Source organism: Centrocercus urophasianus, unplaced genomic scaffold (genome assembly GCF_019232065.1).
Source record: "Centrocercus urophasianus isolate 14NV4802_14NV808 unplaced genomic scaffold, USGS_Curo_1.0 seq_13, whole genome shotgun sequence".
Classification (NCBI taxonomy): domain Eukaryota; kingdom Metazoa; phylum Chordata; class Aves; order Galliformes; family Phasianidae; genus Centrocercus; species Centrocercus urophasianus.
In genome coordinates, this window is record NW_024884475.1 from 35,347,861 (window position 1) to 35,369,905 (window position 22,045).

The 22,045-nt window shown below is 36.0% G+C and overlaps 1 protein-coding gene across 6 annotated transcripts; it reads left to right on the plus strand.

The window, feature by feature from the left end:
- Positions 1–1,734: 1,734 nt before the first annotated feature.
- On the plus strand, positions 1,735–21,002 carry MYOZ2 (myozenin 2). Of its 6 annotated transcripts, none has more exons than XM_042812478.1 (8): positions 1,736–1,775; positions 1,871–1,909; positions 2,824–3,057; positions 3,622–3,725; positions 9,320–9,489; positions 11,578–11,707; positions 13,294–13,477; positions 20,570–21,002. In XM_042812478.1, exons 4-8 carry the CDS (start codon positions 3,650–3,652, stop codon positions 20,799–20,801), a joined length of 792 nt encoding a protein of 263 aa, XP_042668412.1. In that variant the 5' UTR covers positions 1,736–1,775; positions 1,871–1,909; positions 2,824–3,057; positions 3,622–3,649; the 3' UTR covers positions 20,802–21,002. The 6 variants fall into 6 exon arrangements, with proteins under 6 accessions (XP_042668413.1, XP_042668415.1, XP_042668412.1 ...); XM_042812483.1 differs by lacking the exon at positions 20,570–21,002 and adding an exon at positions 13,925–15,625; XM_042812479.1 differs by lacking the exon at positions 1,871–1,909 and having other exon boundaries at positions 1,735–1,775.
- Positions 21,003–22,045: the final 1,043 nt, after the last annotated feature.

Sequence of the window (22,045 nt, forward strand, 5' to 3'; positions counted from 1 at the left end):
AAACTATTCCCTAATTTTTTCCTTCTGATGTGAAACTAATTTGCATTTTATTTCTTAGTTTAACTTTATTGTTTTTGAATAATTACTTTATTTTGAATTATAAACACTTAATTATTTTGAATAATTTCTGTGTGATTTTGAACAGGCATCCTACATTTCTCAAGAGCTTGCAGCTCTCAAAAACTGACAGATAGCTAATTGCATATGCCAGCACAATATTGCAAAAGCACAAATTGTTCATGTAATTTTTATTCCGTCAAAGAATTAGTTACTGAGATTGTAATAGATTGAACCCTGGACTATTCCATTGAAGATGGCTCTTGGTATGTCCTCCTAGATAAAAAAAAAAAATAATTCAAGCTTAAGGGTAACTTCAATGTCAATCAGTTGAATGTCCAATCTAAGATTTCATTAGAATTGCATTAAATTATTTCTTAGTTTATCAGAATAACTAAACAGTTACATTATTTCATACAGATTGTGTAATATTCTTAGAGTGGCATTTAATTGAGACTCCCTAATCCACCATTCGTATTATTAATGAGAACACTGAGCAGCACGAACCTTGACAGAATGCCTTTCAGTCCCGGCTGATAGCTTGGTGATGAATCACTAATTACTAGAGTATGAGTTTCCAATCAGTTGAATAGGAGTTTCAAGAACACTCAAGTGTGGCATGCTATCAAAAACCTAACGAAAGTCAGAATGTATTATGCCTACTGCTTTCGCCTTTCATCACAGGCTGTCAACTATTGTAAAATAAAAAGAGGGAATTGGTTTCATAAATTTCTACTGGAAGTTTCCTAGCAGCTTATTATCTTGCTGATGCTTAAAGACTGATGTTTCAGTCATTTATATTTGAGGGAAATGAGAGGATTAAATCAGTTTCTATTACAGTGCTATCCACTTAAGTTAAAACAACACTGATATTTCTTGTGTGTGTGGAAAGTAAAAATTCTGTAAATATTCTGTGATTGTGTACATCTTTGTATCCCTTATCACCTCAGTCCAGTTCTTGACAGTCTTGGGAAAACATGTTATGTATTATAGAGTAACTAACTTGTGTTAGAACTGATCTCTGGGGGTTCAATCCTCTGCTCAAAGCTAAGACTATGAGGTTGAGTTGCACATGGCTTTGGCCAGTCAGGTTTTCAGGAAACAAAAAAGCAGCATTCTGATAGAATTAAAACTGAATGTTGTATCATCTTCTATTCTCAAATATGTAACAGGAATGGAAATGTTCACTATATGCTTTTTAAATTTACTCATCCTATAAGAGAGAGGAGAAAGACCTATTTTCATTTTCATTTTAGAAGTATCTGCACTAGTCTTGCCTTCACTTTGCAAGAGAAATCACTGAAAGCCTCACACGGGTACAGAGCAACCTCTTTAGTTAAATAGGTAAGACTCAACCTAAGACTTTGATCATGCTTGCTGGTACTATTGTAAGTGGCTGAATCAAGCACGAAAACCTTGAAAACAGTACACAGCATTTAATAATAGTATTAATTCTGACAGTGAGGAATAAAATGCAATTCTCTTTAGGGCAGTGTATGGGAACTGCTGAGTCATGGCCTGAACCTCTGATTGATCACCTGAGGTGAGCCATGAGTCAGCCAGAGGAGCACAGGTGAAGGCAATTCAGCTGTGCTGCTGGAAGGGGTGGAGCCTGGCTGCACCTCTCCTAGACCTATTTAAGAGCTGGCTACCAGAGGGGAAGGATTTCGTCTGGAGATTGCCTCTTCTGGTGTTTTGTGGGTGAGCCCAGCATAAGGGTAAGCCTTCCATTTATTCTCTTTTTATCATAGTCCACTTCGCCTAACTCTCTTATTTTGTCATTGTAACATCTTGATATCCATTGATTATACAGGCAGAGATGTCTAGGATCTCAGAGGAATGATTTGAAAAGGTAAGCCTAGGAGGAGAAAGCTTAAGGAAAAAAGATTAAGTAATTTTTGGTTGAAAGCCTTCTAGGACGTTTTATCAGGTGTATATATTGTATACGTCTCAGCCTGCTTGCTTGAAAAGTTATAAACACTATACTGGTGTATTTTATTACTCTCTGGATTCAATTTACATGCAGAATTCATTTCTCCTGTCGAAGCTTCCCAGAGCAAAACCAAATCTGAGTCAGAAATACAAGAACTATTTCATCTTCCTATTACTGCCTGTAATTCAGTTATCTGCATTGAGTGAAAAAAAAAAAAAGGTTGAGGAGGGAAACTTCCTTTCTGCCACAACTTCTCTTTGCTCAAAGTTTTTTGCTGTTATGTAACATTTGTGCTTCCCACATTTCTTTGACAGCGTTGCACAACACTATCCCAAAATGATCAATTTGATTACCTCTCAGACTTCTGCAGGTTTCTCTTCCTAACACACAACAAAAATGTTAAGATTTTGAATAACAAGTTAAGGGTGTGTATGTTTTTTTTCAGAAATTACTCCCAGCCATTTATAATACTGAAAATTACACTCTACCACTTATAAAACTGAAAAAAAATCTCATTTCTTTTCCAGAACAGACTTTGTGTATCAGCCATCTGCTACTGACTTTAGCCATCTATTGAAGTATGGTTTCATCTTTCACTAAGGATTAGCCCATGCCATTCTCATCTGATACAGACTTGATCATCCATATATTTAATACCATATTTTTAAATGTCTCCTTCCTGGTTATAAGACATAGATTATTAATCTCAGAGGTGATGAGGAGATGATCTGTATGAGGAATGCATTCCATTAAATTTTCCAATAAGCTCTTAAAGGGCTATAAACTCTCTTTGTTGTGGGTGCAGCTGAATCTTTCCTGTTCTCTTTTGCCAGGAAGATATGAGTGGCTGGAGTGTTTGATTCTATATATAACTAGTTGATGTCAGCTGGATGCCAATCCCTTTGAAGAGGATCAGCCCCCAGTTTGTCTCAGTACTAGGTACCATGCAGATCCAAGCACAAGGGTAGAAACCATCCTGGACCAGGCAGGTCACCCCCATTCACAACTAACTCCTGAAGTTTCAACTAAAGAGTTGAGATCACTTTTTTCTGCAACGAAACAGTACGGTAAGTGTATTGTTTCCTGAAATATTTTGTCATTGACTGTCATACAAAGTAGCAGATAAAAGACATTTATGTAAACTCTTGGCTCTGCAATTTCAAAGATGTTTATTTTTTAACATAGTCAGAAATGCACCTTCTTTAAAGATGCCAGAGCATCTTATTCCTCAAATTCTTTATTAGATTAAGAAATATCAGTATAACATTGTGAAAACATAATACAAGGTATAATAAAAATGTTAGTTGTGAAATCTTTTATTGTAATGTGTAGATATGCAAAGGCCTAAATCTCCAACTGATTTTGCTGCAAAATGTATGTATCCAACTCAAAGCTCATTCTTTGGCAGTTTCTATCCATGTAAATACCTTCTAGTATCGAACTGCAAGCAGAAATTGCCAGTGCATCTTGCCTAGTTAAAAACACTGTATTTCTACAGGAGAAATAATAATAATAAAAAATTACTATTCAGCCATTCTAAACATGCTATCAGAAAATAAAAATGGCTTAATAGCATGAGCTGGCTCAACAATATAAAAATGTGTGGGTTTTCTTTTTTTTTTTTTTTTCAGCAAGGAAAAATCACATCAGAAAATCACAATGTTATCACATTCTGCCATGGTCAAAGAGAGGAAACAACAAGCATCAGCCATTATGGATGAAATACAGAGAAATGGTATAGAGCTGAACACAACTTACTCTATATGCACTGTCCTCTAGCCCTCCCTAAAACATTTTTTAATCACAGAGTTTAACTCTCTTACAGCTTTGTCTCTGAGTGTTTTGCCATAAATAATCTTGGGGGAGTATCGTGCTGCCTATGGTAACTAATCCTTTTGTAGTTGCCTCTTTTCATTTGAAAGCTATTTTCAGATGAACAACTGCTGTGAAGGAATGAAGTAATCTAACAGCTGATGTGCATTCTGCTAGGATAGCCTTTCAGAACATTATTTGGGGTTAATAACGTGACTTCATTCCATTTTAAATGGCTATCATCTGAGGAACATGTTGATCTGCCTGTATCCTTTTTTTTTTTTTCTTTGGCACTCTTTCATGTTGCTTTTTTTAATAGGAATGATAAAAATTTTTGAAATAATTTACAGCTCTGTTCCTAATAATTAATCTCTGTAACTAATAATTTGCTATCAATCTGGCTATTTTCTCCCAATTCATAGCCACCAGTTAATCTTATATGCAGGAATTTTTCTTTTCTGTTGTTGCATTAATGGGAATGTAGACATGAGAAGGTAGCTCAATGTTCAAAAAGAGCTTATTAAAATTACACTTCTAGTGTGACACCTTTGGAAGCAATTAACTCACCTGGGAGTGCTGGTTGTCTTAGTTTTCATTAGGTATGTGCTGGGTGCTTTTGGGGATCCTTCCAATCCTTCCCATGAATCTTTTAAAGATTAAAATACCATTATTTTTAAAGTGATAAGAACTCTACGAGTGGCACTGAAAAAAGAGTTCTGCCAATATTAAGAATTTTTGAAAATCCTACTTCTTACATACGATAAAGCACTGGACATTAAATTTCAATACTGAAAAAAATTTCTTGTGGTCTTTTGATGCAGAGTTTTGGGAGGTGTTCTGTACGTGTTCACTGACCAATCTGACTGCTGGAAAAGTAGGACCAGAAACATAAAGAATTGAGAAAAAAGTAACATTGCAGTGTTGGTCCTAATACTGATAATTACATTTTTCAGTAATTTCTGTTCCTCTTCCCCTTTTTTTTTTTTTTCCCCAACTGAACACACACAAGTCTAAAACCCAGACTACCTGTACAGATTTCATTATGACTCAAATTTTCATTTGTCATGAAAGTATCATATGTGCCTGAAATAGCCACTAAGCTCTTCAGGGCAGAAAAACTGTTTAGAATAATGAATTTCAAATGGTAAATGTTGCTGTTCATTACAATACTAATAAATATACCATGCAGTTCTGGTAGTTATTGGAGTAGTTGAATAACCTGGGTTGATGTTTACCTTACATAATCTGTCCTTTCATTACTCATACATGTAGATATAAACAGATCCTACAACTTCTTTTTTAAGACATGCTGTGATACAAGGCCACTGAAGACAATACAAACACCTTAACCCTTAACTTTGTATTCTACTTCTGCCTCTTCTTTGGATGTCTGGGATATATACTTTTTTTTTAAACAAAGGGAAATTTCATGAAATGTGCATGGTAACTTGTATAAGTTAAAGTTTTAAACTCTTAAGTGAAACCAATTTGAAAATAGAAGGATAACCAAAGCCATAATTAGACAAAATATATGCTAGTTCTCTAGGACCAAATTTGAACCATCCTTCAAGAAATCAGGGATAAATCTGATCTTTAAAGGAATGAAGTATTCTTTTAATTTTGACAATTTATTTCCCCTCAACTGCTAATTAAACAAGTTTAGCCTGAGATCTGGAAGATAAAATGTTGTGCATTGCTGTCTGTAATGAAGGTCCTGCACCTGAAAATTACCTAAAAACTAAACTTCATCCTGAAAGAAACTGCTGTTTCACAGACATTAGAAATACTAAGCATTAACAGAGGTAAACATTAACAGGAGGTTCTGTAGTGCAAGTCCTTTTGGCTTGGGATGGCATTCAGAAGTATACCTACTGCATTTTTATTTTAGCTCCTTTTTATTACAATGCTTTCACATAAACACTGAACCTTAAACTCCTTATAGAAGATATTCACAGCAGAAATATCTTATGGAAAACCACACAAAGTTGTTCAAGTTTTTATGACTGTCTTAAAACTGGGCTGGGTTGGTAATAACTGGAAGTCCACATTTTCCTGTTGGCTATAGAAAATTACTTCATATTCTGCTTAAGTTCTGTGTGTCATAAAATGCTGCAGTAAAAGACACCCTCCTATGATCTCACAAGGGAGCCTGTAGGACTACAGCAGCATCGGGAACATTGTGACCTTTCAAACGCTTATTCTTTCCTCTGGGAGAATTGGGCGTATCATAAAATTTCTAAACCTAGTTGGTAGAGGCATACAAATATGTATATATTATGTTCAGGGAAGTCTTTGGAGTTTCTCAGATTAGTATTCAATCAAACTCAAACCTCATGTCTAACTCTGCCCAGGTTCGTAAGTGCATTCTTCAGTAGCTAAACAACTATTATGATGGAGTTACAAATTCTTACTTCTGATACCATAACAAACATAATACTTATGATTAGAATTTATAATTCAAACAGAGGTCTTGAGAAGACTGTAAGCTGGAAGATCAAAAGGGATTGAGGGAAGAAACATATAAATCATACCTAAATGAAGTTAGTAAAAACTTTAAGGGCAGAATAGAGCTGAATTGGCAGGAACAAATAAAGAAATGAAACTGGACTAAGATTAAGTTTAAACCATGAAATAAACTTCCAGCGTTAATGTCCATTTATGAGGCTTTTTGTATTGGTGCACTTGGAGATGTTCTCTTTTTGTCATGCCCTACATGTTCTTCTTTCCTCATTTTTCATCACCTTTCTTGCACTGACACTGAAACAATCCCTAGACACGTCCTGAACTAGACAGCAGATTAGATTTTAGCTGGCAGGGGATTCAACTGAACTTCACAGCTATGTTTCTGGGTTGCTGCCTAGATACACAATAGCACACAACTGTGAGCTACAAAGAGCTCCACACCTTGGAGCCTACAGCAAACATTTGCAAGAACGATACATACATAAAGGAACAGCAAAGAGCAAAACAGTTAACATCCATCATGCTCCCAGACAAACACAGAGTAGTTTGGACAGAGATCTTGGCTCAGGATTTATATTACTACCAACTCTGCGGACAATGAAGATCAACATTTTCTATGTGAAAATGTTGCTGATATGAAGAGTAAACTTCTCATCTCTTATTACCATAAAACCATTCAACAGCCCATAGCCCTCTAGTAACCTTGAAAAGGAAGAAAATCAAAATATGACTTGTGGGTCAAAATTTTAGGCTACAGGCCAGTAACTAGTTCACTTAACCACTGAGCCAAATCCCCACCATTATCTGTCACTGATATGTCTGGACAAGCCGAGTCACTTTCTTCCATGTTAAGAACTCTCTGTTTTGTAGCTAACAAATAGCAAGAGTGTGTTAGGATTCTTTCTGCATACTATTAATAAAGCAGAAGAGCATGCTTGATACAGCTAGCTTGCCCTAGCTCCAGTTAAATCTCCTGCAAGCATTCAATTGAAATCAGTAAGAACAAAAGTGGATCAGCGGCGATATACTCCATGGCCTATAAACTTGTTTGATTTACTTCATGGAAAACTCATCTAATACAACTTAGGCTAAGCTTTTAATGTATGTATCTCAGTTATATTTTCCTAAGTGTCAACACTACACGTTGCTTTTCCATCATTATTACTAGGAGACATAAGCCATGTCACATATGCCATGTACTCAAAATGAAACACTGAAAAATAAAAATACCTCCCCCCCAGTATATGCAGTATTAACTTTGACATTAAGTACCTATGCAGATAATTATTTTGTACTGCTAATTTTAGATTGGGCTTCCGGTTTGATTCACCTGGAAGCAAGATACAGTTCCTTACAACCAATTAGGTTTCATTTTAATGCATTAAAATACCTAATGAAATTCAGAATTTTATACCCTGTAGATTATAAGAGCATGTAAACAATAGGAGATCTTATTATTAAAGAAATAACTTTGTGACTTTGAATAAGTGGATCGAAGAAATATAACACATCTCTTCAATGTAATCTTTGAAATACATTCCATCTTCATTTATTTTCCTGAAGTTCATGAATAACTGAGAATAATTGTAATTAACAAAATTATAATTATTAATAAAAGTGGGAATAGGAAATTATTTTGTTAAAAATTTGTTCTACTATATGATCCAATTGTTGTTACATTTTTTCAATTCTTCTAAGTTCTAAGCTGAAATAAATTAATACAAAATAATAATATAGTCTTGAAGTTACTGTATTGTAAGTTTCAGCATTACCTAAAGATTGAGGACATCTCATAAGAGAGTGACTACTCAGCATCAGCTTGCTCACTGACACAAACATCCCTCTTTCCGGAACATCACCACAGAGATGATCAGTAAAGTTTCAGATGTTCCATGTTCTCCATTTATAGTCTAAATTGATCTTCCTCATCTTCATTTTCAAATCCCCTAGGAGCCCAGTAAACAAAAGACAATAATTTTTTTTTTCCTGAACAGTGAATAAATTAACACTGCATTTAATAGTTCAGTCTCTGATAGCGTCATGTTTTGAGACATGCTTGTAACTTTTCTCTTAAAGAGAATCAAAAATAATTATTCTAATGTATGGGAACTGCTGAGTCACGGCCTGAACCTCTGATTGATCACCTGAGGCGAGCCATGAGTCAGCCAGAGGAGCACAGGTGAAGGCAATTCACCTGTGCTGCAGGAAGGGTGGAGCCTAGCTCCCCCCCACCCCCAGACCTATTTAAGAGCTGGCTGCCAGTGGGGAAGGATCTCATCTGGAGATCCCCTCTTGTGGTGTTTTTTGTGGGTGAGCCTAGTGTATGGGTAAGCCCTGCATTTATTCCCTCTTGTTATCTTAGTCTACTTTGCCTAACTCTCTTGTTTCTTTTTTTGTGATTATAACATCTTAATATCCATTGATTATACACTAAGCATATAGTTTTCATAAGCATGTTGTGGATCTTTGTTCTGTCTCTCATTTTTAACATCATGAGCTTTATTTTGAAGGTTTCTCTGAATAAAAAATGTTACTTAATGTAGACTTTCTAATACAAACTTCTCTTAAAGTACAAAATGGCCCAGTTTTAAAAATAAATAAAAGCAGAATATTAAAGAAAGATTAAAAATAAAACTTATATAAGCTATAAGAAACTGGTAGGTGTGTTTAAAAGGAGATACCTCCTCATCTATCCAGTGCAGAACACAAAGTTAACTAAAGGTTTGATTTGGGAATGCTGAGGTCAGCTGGAATTTTGTTACTAGTTTCAGCAGAAGCCATTTTTTCCTAGTCTCTGTGCGGGACAACATAGATCCAATTTTCAAAACAGCTAAATGTCATTCAGCTGAATTAAATGTGGAGCTTGGGGTCTTTGTAGCGTTCTACACTCTACTCCAAAATGTTGGAAGAATGATTAATTTCACTAACGCCTTATGAAGCTCCCTCATGTATTAGATAATTATGCACTGATGTGTTATTGGGTTTCAGGTGTAGGGTGTGCGACCTCAGGCATTTAAGAAAAACACAGGTATGTATTTATTCATTGTATTGCAGTCTCACCCAGCTTAAATCTTGGAAAAAAGGTCAGTACCCCAAGAGACATCATGGTGGAGGAACTATCAACACTCAGCAATAGAGGCGCGAGGCTCTTCAAGAGACGTCAGCGGAGATCTGACAAATACACATATGAAAACTATCATTATGTTGCAAACAAGCCAAGAAATGTGAGTATTTTGTAACAACTTGCTTACAAAACACAGTGAAACTAGCCTGAGGTTCCTTTTGTGCTCGAGATAAACGTTGTCCATGATTTATTTGTACCTTTAGGAAGAACAAGGAGACAAAGGATAAAGCTTGTCGCTGAAATACAATTATTTTCCTGAACTGGTCCCACAGGAAATGGGATAAAGCATTAGCAATACCCTGGGTATCCTTACGGCAGTGATCAAATGTACCTGGTGTTTGTCTCATCTGTGGCCTTGGCAAAATACTTAAACCACTTGTTTATTGTCTGAAAATAAGGAGAAAAACATTCATACATTTTATTTAGGTCTTAATTATTTGAGTGTGAGCACTTTACATCTAATCTAATATAGCATGCGAGCAGCCCCTCTAATTCCATCACAACTTTGAATCTTTAAATCCTGCACAGGTGATGCTATGATTGTATGAGTATCCAAACCCTACAGAATCCATAGAAAGACTTCTACTGAAATTTTCTTTTGTCAAGAACTCCTCTTAGGGAAGTAAAAATAATGAGTGTATGTCATGTACTGATATGATAAAGCCTGAAGTTTGAATTGGTACAAACAGGAGATGAGTAATTTATGAACCAAACAGCAAAGCACTAATGGTTACTCAAACTATGTTCAATTGTATTAACAAAAACACATGTAAATTAATCAGAAACAATAAAACAAGTGCAGGTTTTTGACTCTAAGGAAACTGTTTCTCACAAGGAGGCTTTTGGAGCAGAAAGTTTGTAATAAACCATCCTAATGGAAATTTTGCAGATCTCTCTACATCTTCTGTAGTATTTCTAACAAAAACACACAAACAAAAACACAGCATGATGTACAGTCAATATGACATTCTGACAATAGAAGAAATTATTCTTCTTTGGCTTCTGTTCCTCTCCCTTAAATACCTATTTAGACATTGTTTTCTGCATCAGCTGATTCTAGCTGCCAAAATTAATCTTTCTAACATACCTTAGGATAGCTCCAAAACAGACCGCCTTAATCTTTTTTTTGTTTGTTTCAAGTTAAAACAAGTATTGAATATTTGCTTTCCTACTTTAAGAAACTCTTACTCTAAAACTGTCTGTATTTAAATTACTTTTAGCTTATGCGTCACAGCTAAAATAAGATGCTGACTTCTTATGAGACTCCAATTCTATATTTATGCGACAATGATTAAGCTTTTAGATGTTTCCTTAGAACTGGTGGCCCAACAGCCAAGTGGAAAATAACACCGTATCATAAATCTTCAGAAAGTGACCCACACTGAAGTTGCTATTTCTATTATAAATACAGGAAAAATCCCAAATAAAATCAATTCAACAAATGCAGTGGATTTTCAACGAAGATAGGAAAAGAAGCTTCGAAGAATCAGTGCTTTGAAACTCAAATGGCTCAAACCTAACAGATTTACAGAATATTTAAACAGTGAGAGGGCCTTGTCTTGCATATCACAACTCCTGGCATTTAGTGATTCCTCAGCCCCCAGTCAAAGTAACAGGATTTACTATCTGCTGTGAATCATGTGGCCCACAGGCACAGGCAGGTACTGTAGTGACCAGTATGAGCAACAGAAGGGGTGAACTCTCTTCTTAGACTGCATAATTAATTAGATAATAGATAAGTAATTAAATAGAGCTTAACTTCAGAGAAGGACAACTCAGTTAAATGGTAATTAGGCCTCTTATTTACCTAGCTCTTCAAACCCTCAATTCTTTGTATAAAGCTTTAACACACTTGAAATATATACATTTAAAACTGTGCTGTAATACCATTCTTAAAACTGATAGACTATTCACTTTTGCTTACCTAGCCATTGCAAGAGAGTTGTGAAACTGTTTAATCTTCTGGATAACAATTGGAAAGCTCAGAGGAATGCTGTCTAGCAAAAATGGTACCTAAAAGCAGGAAAGTATGCCTTTGGATAATATGTCCTGGCTCTCAGACGTGGGCTATAATACAGTAATACTCCGTCCCTCAAAAGAGAATTATGGATGAACTCTTTTTTTCCTTTTTTTCTTTTTTACTTTTTTGCCTTTGCTATCAATGATGCTTGTTTATACTCGAATGCAGCGTGGAGAGCCCATACACAGTGTTAAAATGGATGGCCTCAGTGTTGAAGGAATTCCCCAGCACGCTCCAATGACGCCCCCTAATACACCTGATCCCCGGAGCCCACCACATCCTGACAACATTGCCCCAGGTAATACAGTAACTTGTAGATGTGAATGGTACTTAGTGTTCCTTACACAGCAAGTGACAGAGCACTTTATAAAACAACATCATTAACCATTATTTAGGAATGGAATTGCTGTTAGAAATTCATAAATTTAATTAAGATAACTAATCAGAATTTCCCATGGAAATTTAAAGCAGTACAATTTACTTCATTTTTAATGATTTTACCTGCCTTTTGTACAACTTTTCCTTCAACTAAAATGTGCATTATGATCCGGTGAAACTGCTCATATATTTATTGATCCCATAAATATTGAGAAAGCTCCTCAGTTGTTAAATCAGACTAATACACTGCATTTACACTGCCCTAGTTTCTAAACTGCAATACAACGCTCAACAGTCTGAAAATTATCTATTGTAGTTTAATTAGCCAGAAATGTAAATATGAAGTTATCGCAAGTTTTGCTGGACTCTTCTATAGAGAAGTGAAGAGGAATTTGCCCCAGCTATAAACACAGTTCTGCTTTAAGTCCTTAACTATGAGGGTACTGTCTTTTTTTTTTTTTTTTTTTAATTAAAAGCAGTGAGCTGACTTAAGGCCTTATTTTGTATTCTCTAAGACTAGAGAAGGCTAATTTGTTGTGATCAATTTAACCAGTGATATAGTCTTTCTTCCTGTTTATGAATTATCCATGAACACACTGGTTTTTTTGGTGTTTTTTTTTTGTTTTTTTACAAATTCATTCTTTGTTCGGAATTATTCAATGCACGTTTTGTGCAGACCTTTTCCAGTCTATGTAAACTAGGTCAATGCTACTCTGTTGGAGAATGCTAAGACTGTGCATACATGGGACAAATACAGTTCAGATGGAGGCTTTTTCCTGTGCTAAGAGATGATAGAAATCTTCACATTTGAAAATGGTGAAAATTATTTTAGTTCTGGTGAAATAAGTAGTTATTAAACCACAGAGTAGGGTTTTTTTTTTTTTAATGTTTGTAAGAGAAAATAGCATTACTTTGTAGAGCTTGATGCTGAATAAGGACAAAAGGGAAAATAGATTTCCTTTGTTTTTCAAATGAATACTATAGGTCATATATTAGGATAATGCCTTGCTGATTTTAATTCTTCAAACTGTACTTTCAGGCCTGTTTTTCCTCTCTCTCTATTTGCTCTTGCCATAATGCACTTGCTTATAGAAGAAATCACATTGAAATGGAATTTTCTTGCTTATTAGAACTCTGATCAGAGCCAGACCCTCAGATGTTTATGCAGAGAAAAATCTGTTTGTTAATTCAGGCCAAGGATGGTATTGATACACTCTCATTTTCAAGCAGATACTTATGATTATATGAATAAAGTTATAAATTTACATGAATTAAATGTAGCCTCAAAAGGAGAGTAGAATATCTCAGAGCAGTTATCTAAAAATCTCCAAATGCATTCTGTGACCTATCTGCTGTTGCATGGCTTTGGTCAACCCATTTGTTTCAGTAGTTCATTTTATCTATTGGTGAACTGATGGAATATCACTTTCTATTTTCATAGGACAATTATAAGGAATCAAAAAGGCAATATATTGTTATACTGGTTTTCCTGTGATCTCCTTGCAGGATATTCTGGTCCACTAAAAGAAATTCCTCCTGAAAAGTTTAACACTACTTCTGTGCCAAAGTATTATCAGTCTCCTTGGATAGAAGCCATTAGGGATGATCCTGAGCTGCTGGAGGCCTTATATCCTAAACTTTTCAAACCTGAAGCAAAGCCAGAACTGCCGGACTACAGGAGCTTCAACAGGTAATTCTGAGAGGGCACTGAATCTTACAGTGAAGAATTACTATGAAACAAGATGTTTCCAGCAGCTGTAAAAATACACACCATCTGTACTTGCAAGTATATGCATCCAAATTTACATAGATTACAAGCAGCAAGCAAGAGCTCTTTCTGCAGTGTGGGCCCAACACCAACATTAATTATAGAACAAATAATGGGAGGTTAATTGTTGAAAATATTCAATAAGAGAGAGAAACAAAAAGAAAGAAAGAGTGGCATAAAAAATAGTATAGGATATAGTAACACTTCAAACTTATTCCAGCATTTCTGTTGACTTTGGCAGGTACAGTATAATGACCTCACAAGACCCATCAGGGAAACTTTGAGTAACACTTGGCTTGCAAACTATATAAGGCAAACCACATTTATTTTTGCTTTTCATTTATTTAATTTTACTTATTTATTTTACAGCTCACACCTTACTGGCTTGTTCTGTAGGCAATGGGAGTACAATGAGCTCTACCCTCTAGCAGTGCCACAGACCAAACAGCAGCTTACGTATTTTATCACATTTAACTTTTTTTTTTTTTTTTTTTTTTTTTTGCATCTTTGAAAACATTTGGTAACAAATGAGCATTTCCATTACAAGCAGGCTTCAAAATACATTAGAAATAGAAAGAGGTCTGAGAATAAAGTTTCTTATACAGTAGCTTGTACACTGGGGCTTTTTGGTAGAGCTTCTCGACAAACTGATGATAATAGTTTGGAAATATTTTGAAATTTTAAAATTCCTGATTCGTTGCTATCATTCATTCCATTTGCATTATCGTTATTCATCAGTCATGGACAGTTTTTTACTACAGCTTAGTTAAGCTTAAACTCCTTCCTCAAAACAACAGACGGATGGCAATGTAATTAAAAAGTTCACACGTATTTATTTAGTGAAAAACACCGCAAACACCACTTGGATTCCTACCATAGATGGGCCTCAACTATGAGTGCATGGAACAAAAACTCTGCAGTACATCAAAATTGGCACTGCGGACACCACACTAATTTTTATATCCTAATACAATATAACACACATCACAAGTGTGTAGCACACTCTTGTCAGTAAACAAAATAACAAATACAAATCAGAGATATGCTACAGCTGCCAACATTGGAACAGTAGCAGCACAGTTTGTGTACTATGGTCATTGCAACAGACAGGGGAAAAAAAAAAAAAGACAAAGGTACATATAGACAGAAATAGGGAAAGAATCAGTGTTTCCTCACACAAGAGAGATTTGAAGTCCAGCACACAAGTCATCACTGTTGAAAGATAGGATCAGTCAAGGCACAGAGTGCATCAGTGAGTTGAGACAGTATCTGATGGCTTATTTGTGAATTTCTAGCTGCTTTGTGGTCCTATAATCATTTAGTTGTCCTCTATATAACACTAACTGTTCAGATTTCTTCTTCATTCATTCTTGAAACTGCCATAAGAAAACCTAAAACTTGCCACATACAAACAAATCCAGATTGTGAAACTGATAGATTCTTGCTCAAAATGCAAGACACAGAGATATAATCTATGATACTTAAACACACCACTTTCCACAGTAAAAATAATAACAACAATAATCTAGTGAATCCAGAAAAACTGATACATACAGTACACTCTGATATATGTTTTTGAGCAAGAAGGACAAGCTCCAAAAGAAAGAATTTGCAAAGTTGAAATTCAAGATACTAGCTTATTGGAGAGGATCTCAGGGCCATGAGTTACATGTCTACACGTCTAAAAATGGATAGGAGAGTGGAGTGCCTGATAATGGGATTGAAAGCATGCATCCAACCTGCAACTGTCAACCTAGTTAACTACAAATATTACAGAGAAGGCTAAGTGTGACCTCTGCCAGAATACTGAAAATAAATCAGAGTTGGGCCAGAGGGAATAAACACTCTTTTTTTCTCTAGCTGAACAATAAAGGAGCTCATGTGGAAGATGAGAAACTATGGTCCGAACCTGAATGCCTAGATCTTTTAAAGTACTCTCTGTAGTTATTGCTTTTAGTAAGGGGAAGAAACAGATTTAGGAGCAGCAAAAAGATCCTAAATTGGAGCACCTCCCCTACGAAGACAGGCTGAGGGAGCTGGGCTTGTTCAGCCTGGAGAAAAAAAGGCTGCGAGGTGACCTCACTGCAGCCTTTCAGTACCTAAAGGGAGCCTACAGACAGGAAGGGAATCAACTCTTTGAAAGCGTGGATAACTGCAGGACAAGGGGAAATGGTTTTAAGTTGAGGGAGGGAAGATTTAGGTTGGATGTCAGGAGGAAGTTTTTTACTATGAGAGTGGTGAGGTGCTGGAACAGGCTGCCCAGAGAGCTTGTGGATGCCCCATCCCTGGAGGTGTTCAAGGCCAGGTTGGATGGGGCCCTGGGCAGCCTGGTCTAGTATTAAATGGGGAGGTTGGTGGCCCTGCATGTGGCAGGGAGGTTGAAGATTCATGGTCCTTGAGGTCCCTTCCAACCCAGGCCATTCTGTGATTTAAACCTCTTTACTATTAACTGTGTGGCCTGACATCTAGACAAAGAACCACAGTCTTTCTAACCCAGTTAATTTTATATTTCTGGACAGCATTTGTGATTCAGTATAGAGGACTTCATCACCTCTGGAACACTATATATGAGCTGTTAGGTTCATTCTTAAAGAGATGTATTGCAAAAAAAGCTTTGTTCACACATATACTGCCATTTGACACAGCAATTCAACAGTACTAGCAATTGGTTTTGAGTGAAAGTGCCGTGATGTACTCTAACCTTGCTGCGGTAATAGTACATCACGTTTGTTCTCAGATATGAAAGTTTGGGCAAAATTGTATTAATTAAGGAATCACAGATGAGCTTGAATTAAGACAGATGCAGCTGCCAGTGTAGTTAAAAGATCGGAACATTTGCAGAAGGAAAACTTCGTCAGTCTTTTGTTTCTAGATACTTTTAAGTTATCTAATGTAGGTCACAGAATCCTTGATGTCTTTAATTGCAGTCTAGGAGAGAAAGCAAATGACAGTGTTTTAAACATTCAAAGTGTGGTATAATGACACCCTTTTATTATCAGTGGGGGCATCAATGAAAGCTTTCTATCATGATTCATCATTCAACAAAGTAGCATTATGTCTGTTCTCCAGCAAAACACTAGTACAGACATCATTAGTCAGAACAGGGTGTGGTTAACATAATATGTGATGCGTAGAATTCCCAAAGAAACAGGCCTGAGATTCTATCCAAGTTTGCTCAGTGGTATCTGTCAACATGGCTCTTGGATTTCACTGGCCATATTCAGGTTCCTTTCAGCTTTGCACATTCCAGAACAAACCAGCAACATGACTTTAGCAGTGAGGGACATCTGATGAGATGGAACAGCCCCACACAGACACAGCTTTGAAGTACAGTCAGTGTTGATCAGCATTCAGGCTTTTTGGTTTGTTTGTTTTTCACTGCCAGCAATGAAATGGCAGCTCTGGACCATACAGCAATGTAATTTTTTATCACTGACTTTAACCATAGCAGAATCAGAACTAAGGAATTCACAGTAATATTGGAATCTAGAAGGCATTTTACACTGCAGGCATCTTGTAATGCTGGCAGGTCAATGAAGGGAGAGGCAGTGACAACAAACAAGAGGCACATCTGCTTTCTGATGCAGGGCTTTCTGTGAGGCAGCCAATAATGGCTGAACTGCAGCTAGCACTAGACAGAGCATATAAGCAGAGAAATTGGGTTCATAGAATACTGGAAGAAGACTCTTCAGACAAGGCTACCCTTTCTCCCCTGGATGAAAAGGAATCTGTGCTCACAGAGAAATGCTTCAGAACAGAGCCATGCCACGTGACTTCTCTTGGAGGTTCCTTCAGGCAAATTAACGTATGTTGATGAGTTTGTAATATCAGTTAATTTAGTACCTTTATTGCATATGCCTTCCTGAAACTGAGTAAAATATCAAAGTTTAGCTTACATGTGACACACAAAGCACTACATCTCGCTCACATAAGACAAGCAAGTCTGACTGGTTCTGTCTGTCCTACCAGACAAATTATTGCTCAGCCTTCTTAATTCCCAAAGAGTGTTCCAAAAACACTAAAGGAATCCAGTCCATCTGGACTGGGCTCCGCTTTTATTGATTAATGGATTCTGAACTATATTGTAAAAATGCCAAGAACCAGATCCTCAAAGGAATTTTGGCTGCCTAACTTCAACTAATGTAAGAGATTAGTGAAGACTAAATGTTTAGCCAGTACCTTAGCACCTAAATACCTCTGCCAAACTGGTATTAGCTCTTGCAGTAAATTAGCCATGAAGGTCTGAGCATTTTGTAGGATCAAGATGTCTGCTCTTACATCTCCTTTTCAGATAGAACTAACAGAATAAGCAAAATATTCTGTAAATAATAGTCCCATTTTTATTTGCGGAACTCACATTTTTCAAAATGATGTAACTGAATCTGCTAATACAGTTACCTCAAACTTTCCCAAATAATCAACTACAAGTAATCTTCTATTTTGAGACAATAAAATATACAGTAAGACTGAGACCAAAACAAGAACCCTTAGCAAAACAGCTGAAAACCTGTTTGTGTCTGATGACATTAAATCACACATCAACTTTTCAGGAATATGTAAAGCGGTCATTAAACAGTCTCTTAGGCTTCCTGGTTCTACTTCCTATGGCTTTGAACCAGGATTTCTGCCCCTGCTATGAGCAATGACTCCTGGAATTTTTACATATGAGTTCTAGGTTTCTATACAGTGAATCAGAGCTTACAACACAGCTCATTATAACATCACGTAGTCAGACAAGTTGTGGCTCATAAGAAATATACCACTGCTGTAAAGGAAAATTTACATCTATTAGCCAATTACTGTACTACCCTTTATGCTGATTGTGCTTCATGTGCTTCTGCCAAACACGCAAGAATGCATAATCCTCTGTGGCCAGACTTTACATAGTAAATAATATTTTTTTTCCCCAGAAAAGCCACTTGAATTACCATAGAACACTCTCCTGTTTCTGTTGCCTATAGAAATATGTTGTACTTAAAAGAATAAAATATTAAAAATATGAAGTATTACACTACAGATTAGTTTTGGATTTTATACAGCTACTACTGTTCTATCCATCTTGACTGTTCCTTTTATTTATATATTGATGAGGATTAAATATTACAACAATGTGAGAATGGGTATCTTAATTAGAGCAGCAATTAAAACAATCTTTATTATCCTGTAAGATGTAGATCACCACATTCACTCTGGGCCAATTATCAAGCAATTATTTTTAATCAGTATCATGCAGTATCCAATTTGGCACTGTAACCTGGAAGACAGGAAAAGATTGATACCACAGGCATTCTGTGAAAAGAATTCCCTTTGACCTCAAGAGAGTTTAATGCCTGGAGTGGTTGCTGCTGCAAAATCTTATCTTCATTTGGGAATGAGTTTTAGAGTTTAATCCAAAGCAGCCTTCTTCCCTTCCTAAGAATGCGTGCCCAGAACTTTCATGACATTTTTATATCTTTCCCGACTGACTTCAGGATTTAACACTATCCCTTTTGCCAAAGCCTGCTTGTATCGTAATTTAGTGAATCATCTGTGCAGTGCCTGGGAGTAATATTTCTTTCAGGTCACAGATTTACTCATATTTTTTTTTAATGTATCAATCTCTTTATTTTTGTGCACTTAATTGCCCCTTTTTTTTTTGTTTTGTTTTGTTTTATCCACTGCAAAACCATAGTCAGATCTTCAATTTATCTTTTTTAGTTTCTGTTGCTCTTGGCTTATGCTATCACCTGGAGCCACTGGAAATATATGCCAGCAGATCTGCTTGGTACCAAATACACAAAACTTACCAGGGCTAGAGAAATTCCACTACACAAAAAAAAAAAAAAAGTAAGAAGTGTCACATACTACTACATATGTATTTTTACAGAAATCGAGTGTTAATATGCAACTTAAAAATCATTGGCCAGACTATATCGTGGCAAAGTTATGTGGCTGATAAAAACAGGCATGTCTGTTTGGTCATGTTTGCTTACGCAAAGGATTCTGGATACAGAGAAACACCTCTCCCTCTCCACCCCTTCTCCTCACTCTCCTATGTTTTTTTCATCCTAGAAACTGGCAAATATAAAAGAATCATGGGAAGTATTTGAAAATACTTCTATTTTAAAATATTTTTAAATGCATGTAACAATCAGTTCCTGCTTAGAATTTCTTATCTTTTAGTTTCTCAGGCTTATCATCTGAGGGAACATTTACATTCAAATAACATGAAAAAATACTGGCTGCAGATTAGGGGCCAATTTCAGCCACTGTTTCAAGGCTTAGTTACATAAACATTTTCTTCAGCAAGAAAGCTGAGATAAGAAGCCCTCACCCACTCTTCTCCTTTCCAAAAGCTGTTGTCTTTGGCTGCTCCTTTCTGCTTGATGTTACACTTCACTGCCTCCTCACTTGTATTGTTACAATCATTGCACCATAATGATTAAAAAGCAGATTGCAAAAATAATTTGGATTTTAAAATCCTCCTTTTGAAGCATTGGTTTTGGTTTGTTTCTTTGTTCGTTTGTTTTGCAGTATTTTTTGTTATTATTATTTTTGAAATGCAGATCAGATAGGTGACCCACATTCATAGCATACCCCACACATACACTGGTACAACATGGTGCCAAAATACAGTGTAGTGAGAAGAACAAGCAGCTGGGAATATGAGTAAATGGGGTGAGAACTTCCTAAACTAGTTACTCACTAGTGAGAATATGTTGAACTATGTTTATCAGACAGATTGATTTGTCACCAACGAAGTAAGTTTAGTAACTCTGACTCACCAGAGAAGAAGTTTTCTTGCAACATTTTTTTCTGTCCACTTTCGTACTGATGACTGAAAAAGGCTTTACCTATGGAAAAGTACATCAGGTTAGAGATAACTTGCCAGAAAAGAAATAGCATTCTTTTTCCAAAGTCTTTAGAATGTAATTTTGGTCATTAAAATAACTTCTACCCTTTTCAATCTCTGGGAGACAAATAAAACAGGCGATTTTTAAATAAACTTTAATTTTATTTCTCTAAAATCTACAGAGTTGCCACTCCCTTTGGTGGTTTTGAGAGAGCATCAAAGCTGGTTAAATTCAAGGTGCCAGATTATAATCTACTGATGTTAAATGATCCAAGATTCATGATTCTTGCAAATCCTCTTGCTACCAGAAGATCCTTCAATAGGACTCCTAAAGGATGGACATCTGAGAATATTCCAGTAGTGTTCATTCAACCTTCAGATTCCAACGATGTTCCAGAAACAGAGGACCTGTGAGAGAAGCTGCACTCTATATTGTACAAAGTTTGGAAAGCTGCACATTTATGAATTATTGGTCCAAATGTTACTAAAGGCTACTGAGAAAACCTCTCCTTGGCAGCTGGCACATAATGTCTGATGTGTCATCTCTTTTCTGGAATCTATTTTTCATCTGTTGACACAACATAAATAAAACAATTTGGCAAGTATTGGCTGAGATATTTTGTGTTTGTATTTATTTATTCTTTTACTTCAGTGAAAACTAAAATTGTTCTAAAATCTTTGCTTGTCATCTCAGAATAGGTGCATTAAGAAAAGTTGCTAACAAGGAATTTGATTTGATTATGGTAGAACTGAGTAATACCGTGACACTGCACTCCATGAACTCCTAGTATCACCTGCTCAAGATGAGCACGGAGAAACCAACCACTTTTCTCAAACCTGCTTGATCCAAAGTTAAGAGTTTCATCATTACTTTGGTGACAGCAAGTTAAGCCATTTTCTTCTTTCCTTCTCTAATTCAACTTTAATTAAGGACATCAATGTCTTTGTCATATGGATTTGTTTACGGAAAATGCAGTGTATTTGTCTATGACAAAACTAAGTACTGGTATGAAAAAGTACAAAGGCATTTCCTGGATGAGTTTAGAATGTTAGTGCTGATTGCAACTAAAAAACAGGTTGTGTCAAACATACCAGAACAGTATCGTGTGAGCTATGTTTCCATAAGAGCTTTTGTTAATATAAAGAAAATTCATATATCATCCCCCCCACAATCATAATATATTTGGGGACTTAAAAGCACATGAGTTTTCTTGTTCTTGATATGCTGACAAGTTCTAACATTTTGGAAACACAATTATTAGACTTCTATTACATCCATAACTTCATAGGAGGCAAGCAAAATCAACTTCAATGGCTGACAACAGTTTCCTAGCATAGATTAGTTTGGGGATCATAGCTGCATACAACGTACAACAATTATATGGACAATGATAAAAAAAAACGTATATATGCATTCTTCAAGCCTAAAAATGCAAAAGCTAAAGAAAGAAAACTATGGCAAGGACCAATGCAAACATGTAGAGGAAGTTGTTTTTTGTAAGCTACAGTAAGCTATATGCTTATTAAATGCTATAGAAATACAACATACACACATGAACAACATATTCTCTGTGAATAAGGAACACAACGTATTTATTGCATACTCTGTAAAGACAACTTGTACATGCAGATGGAAACATAGAATTGCTCAGGTTGGA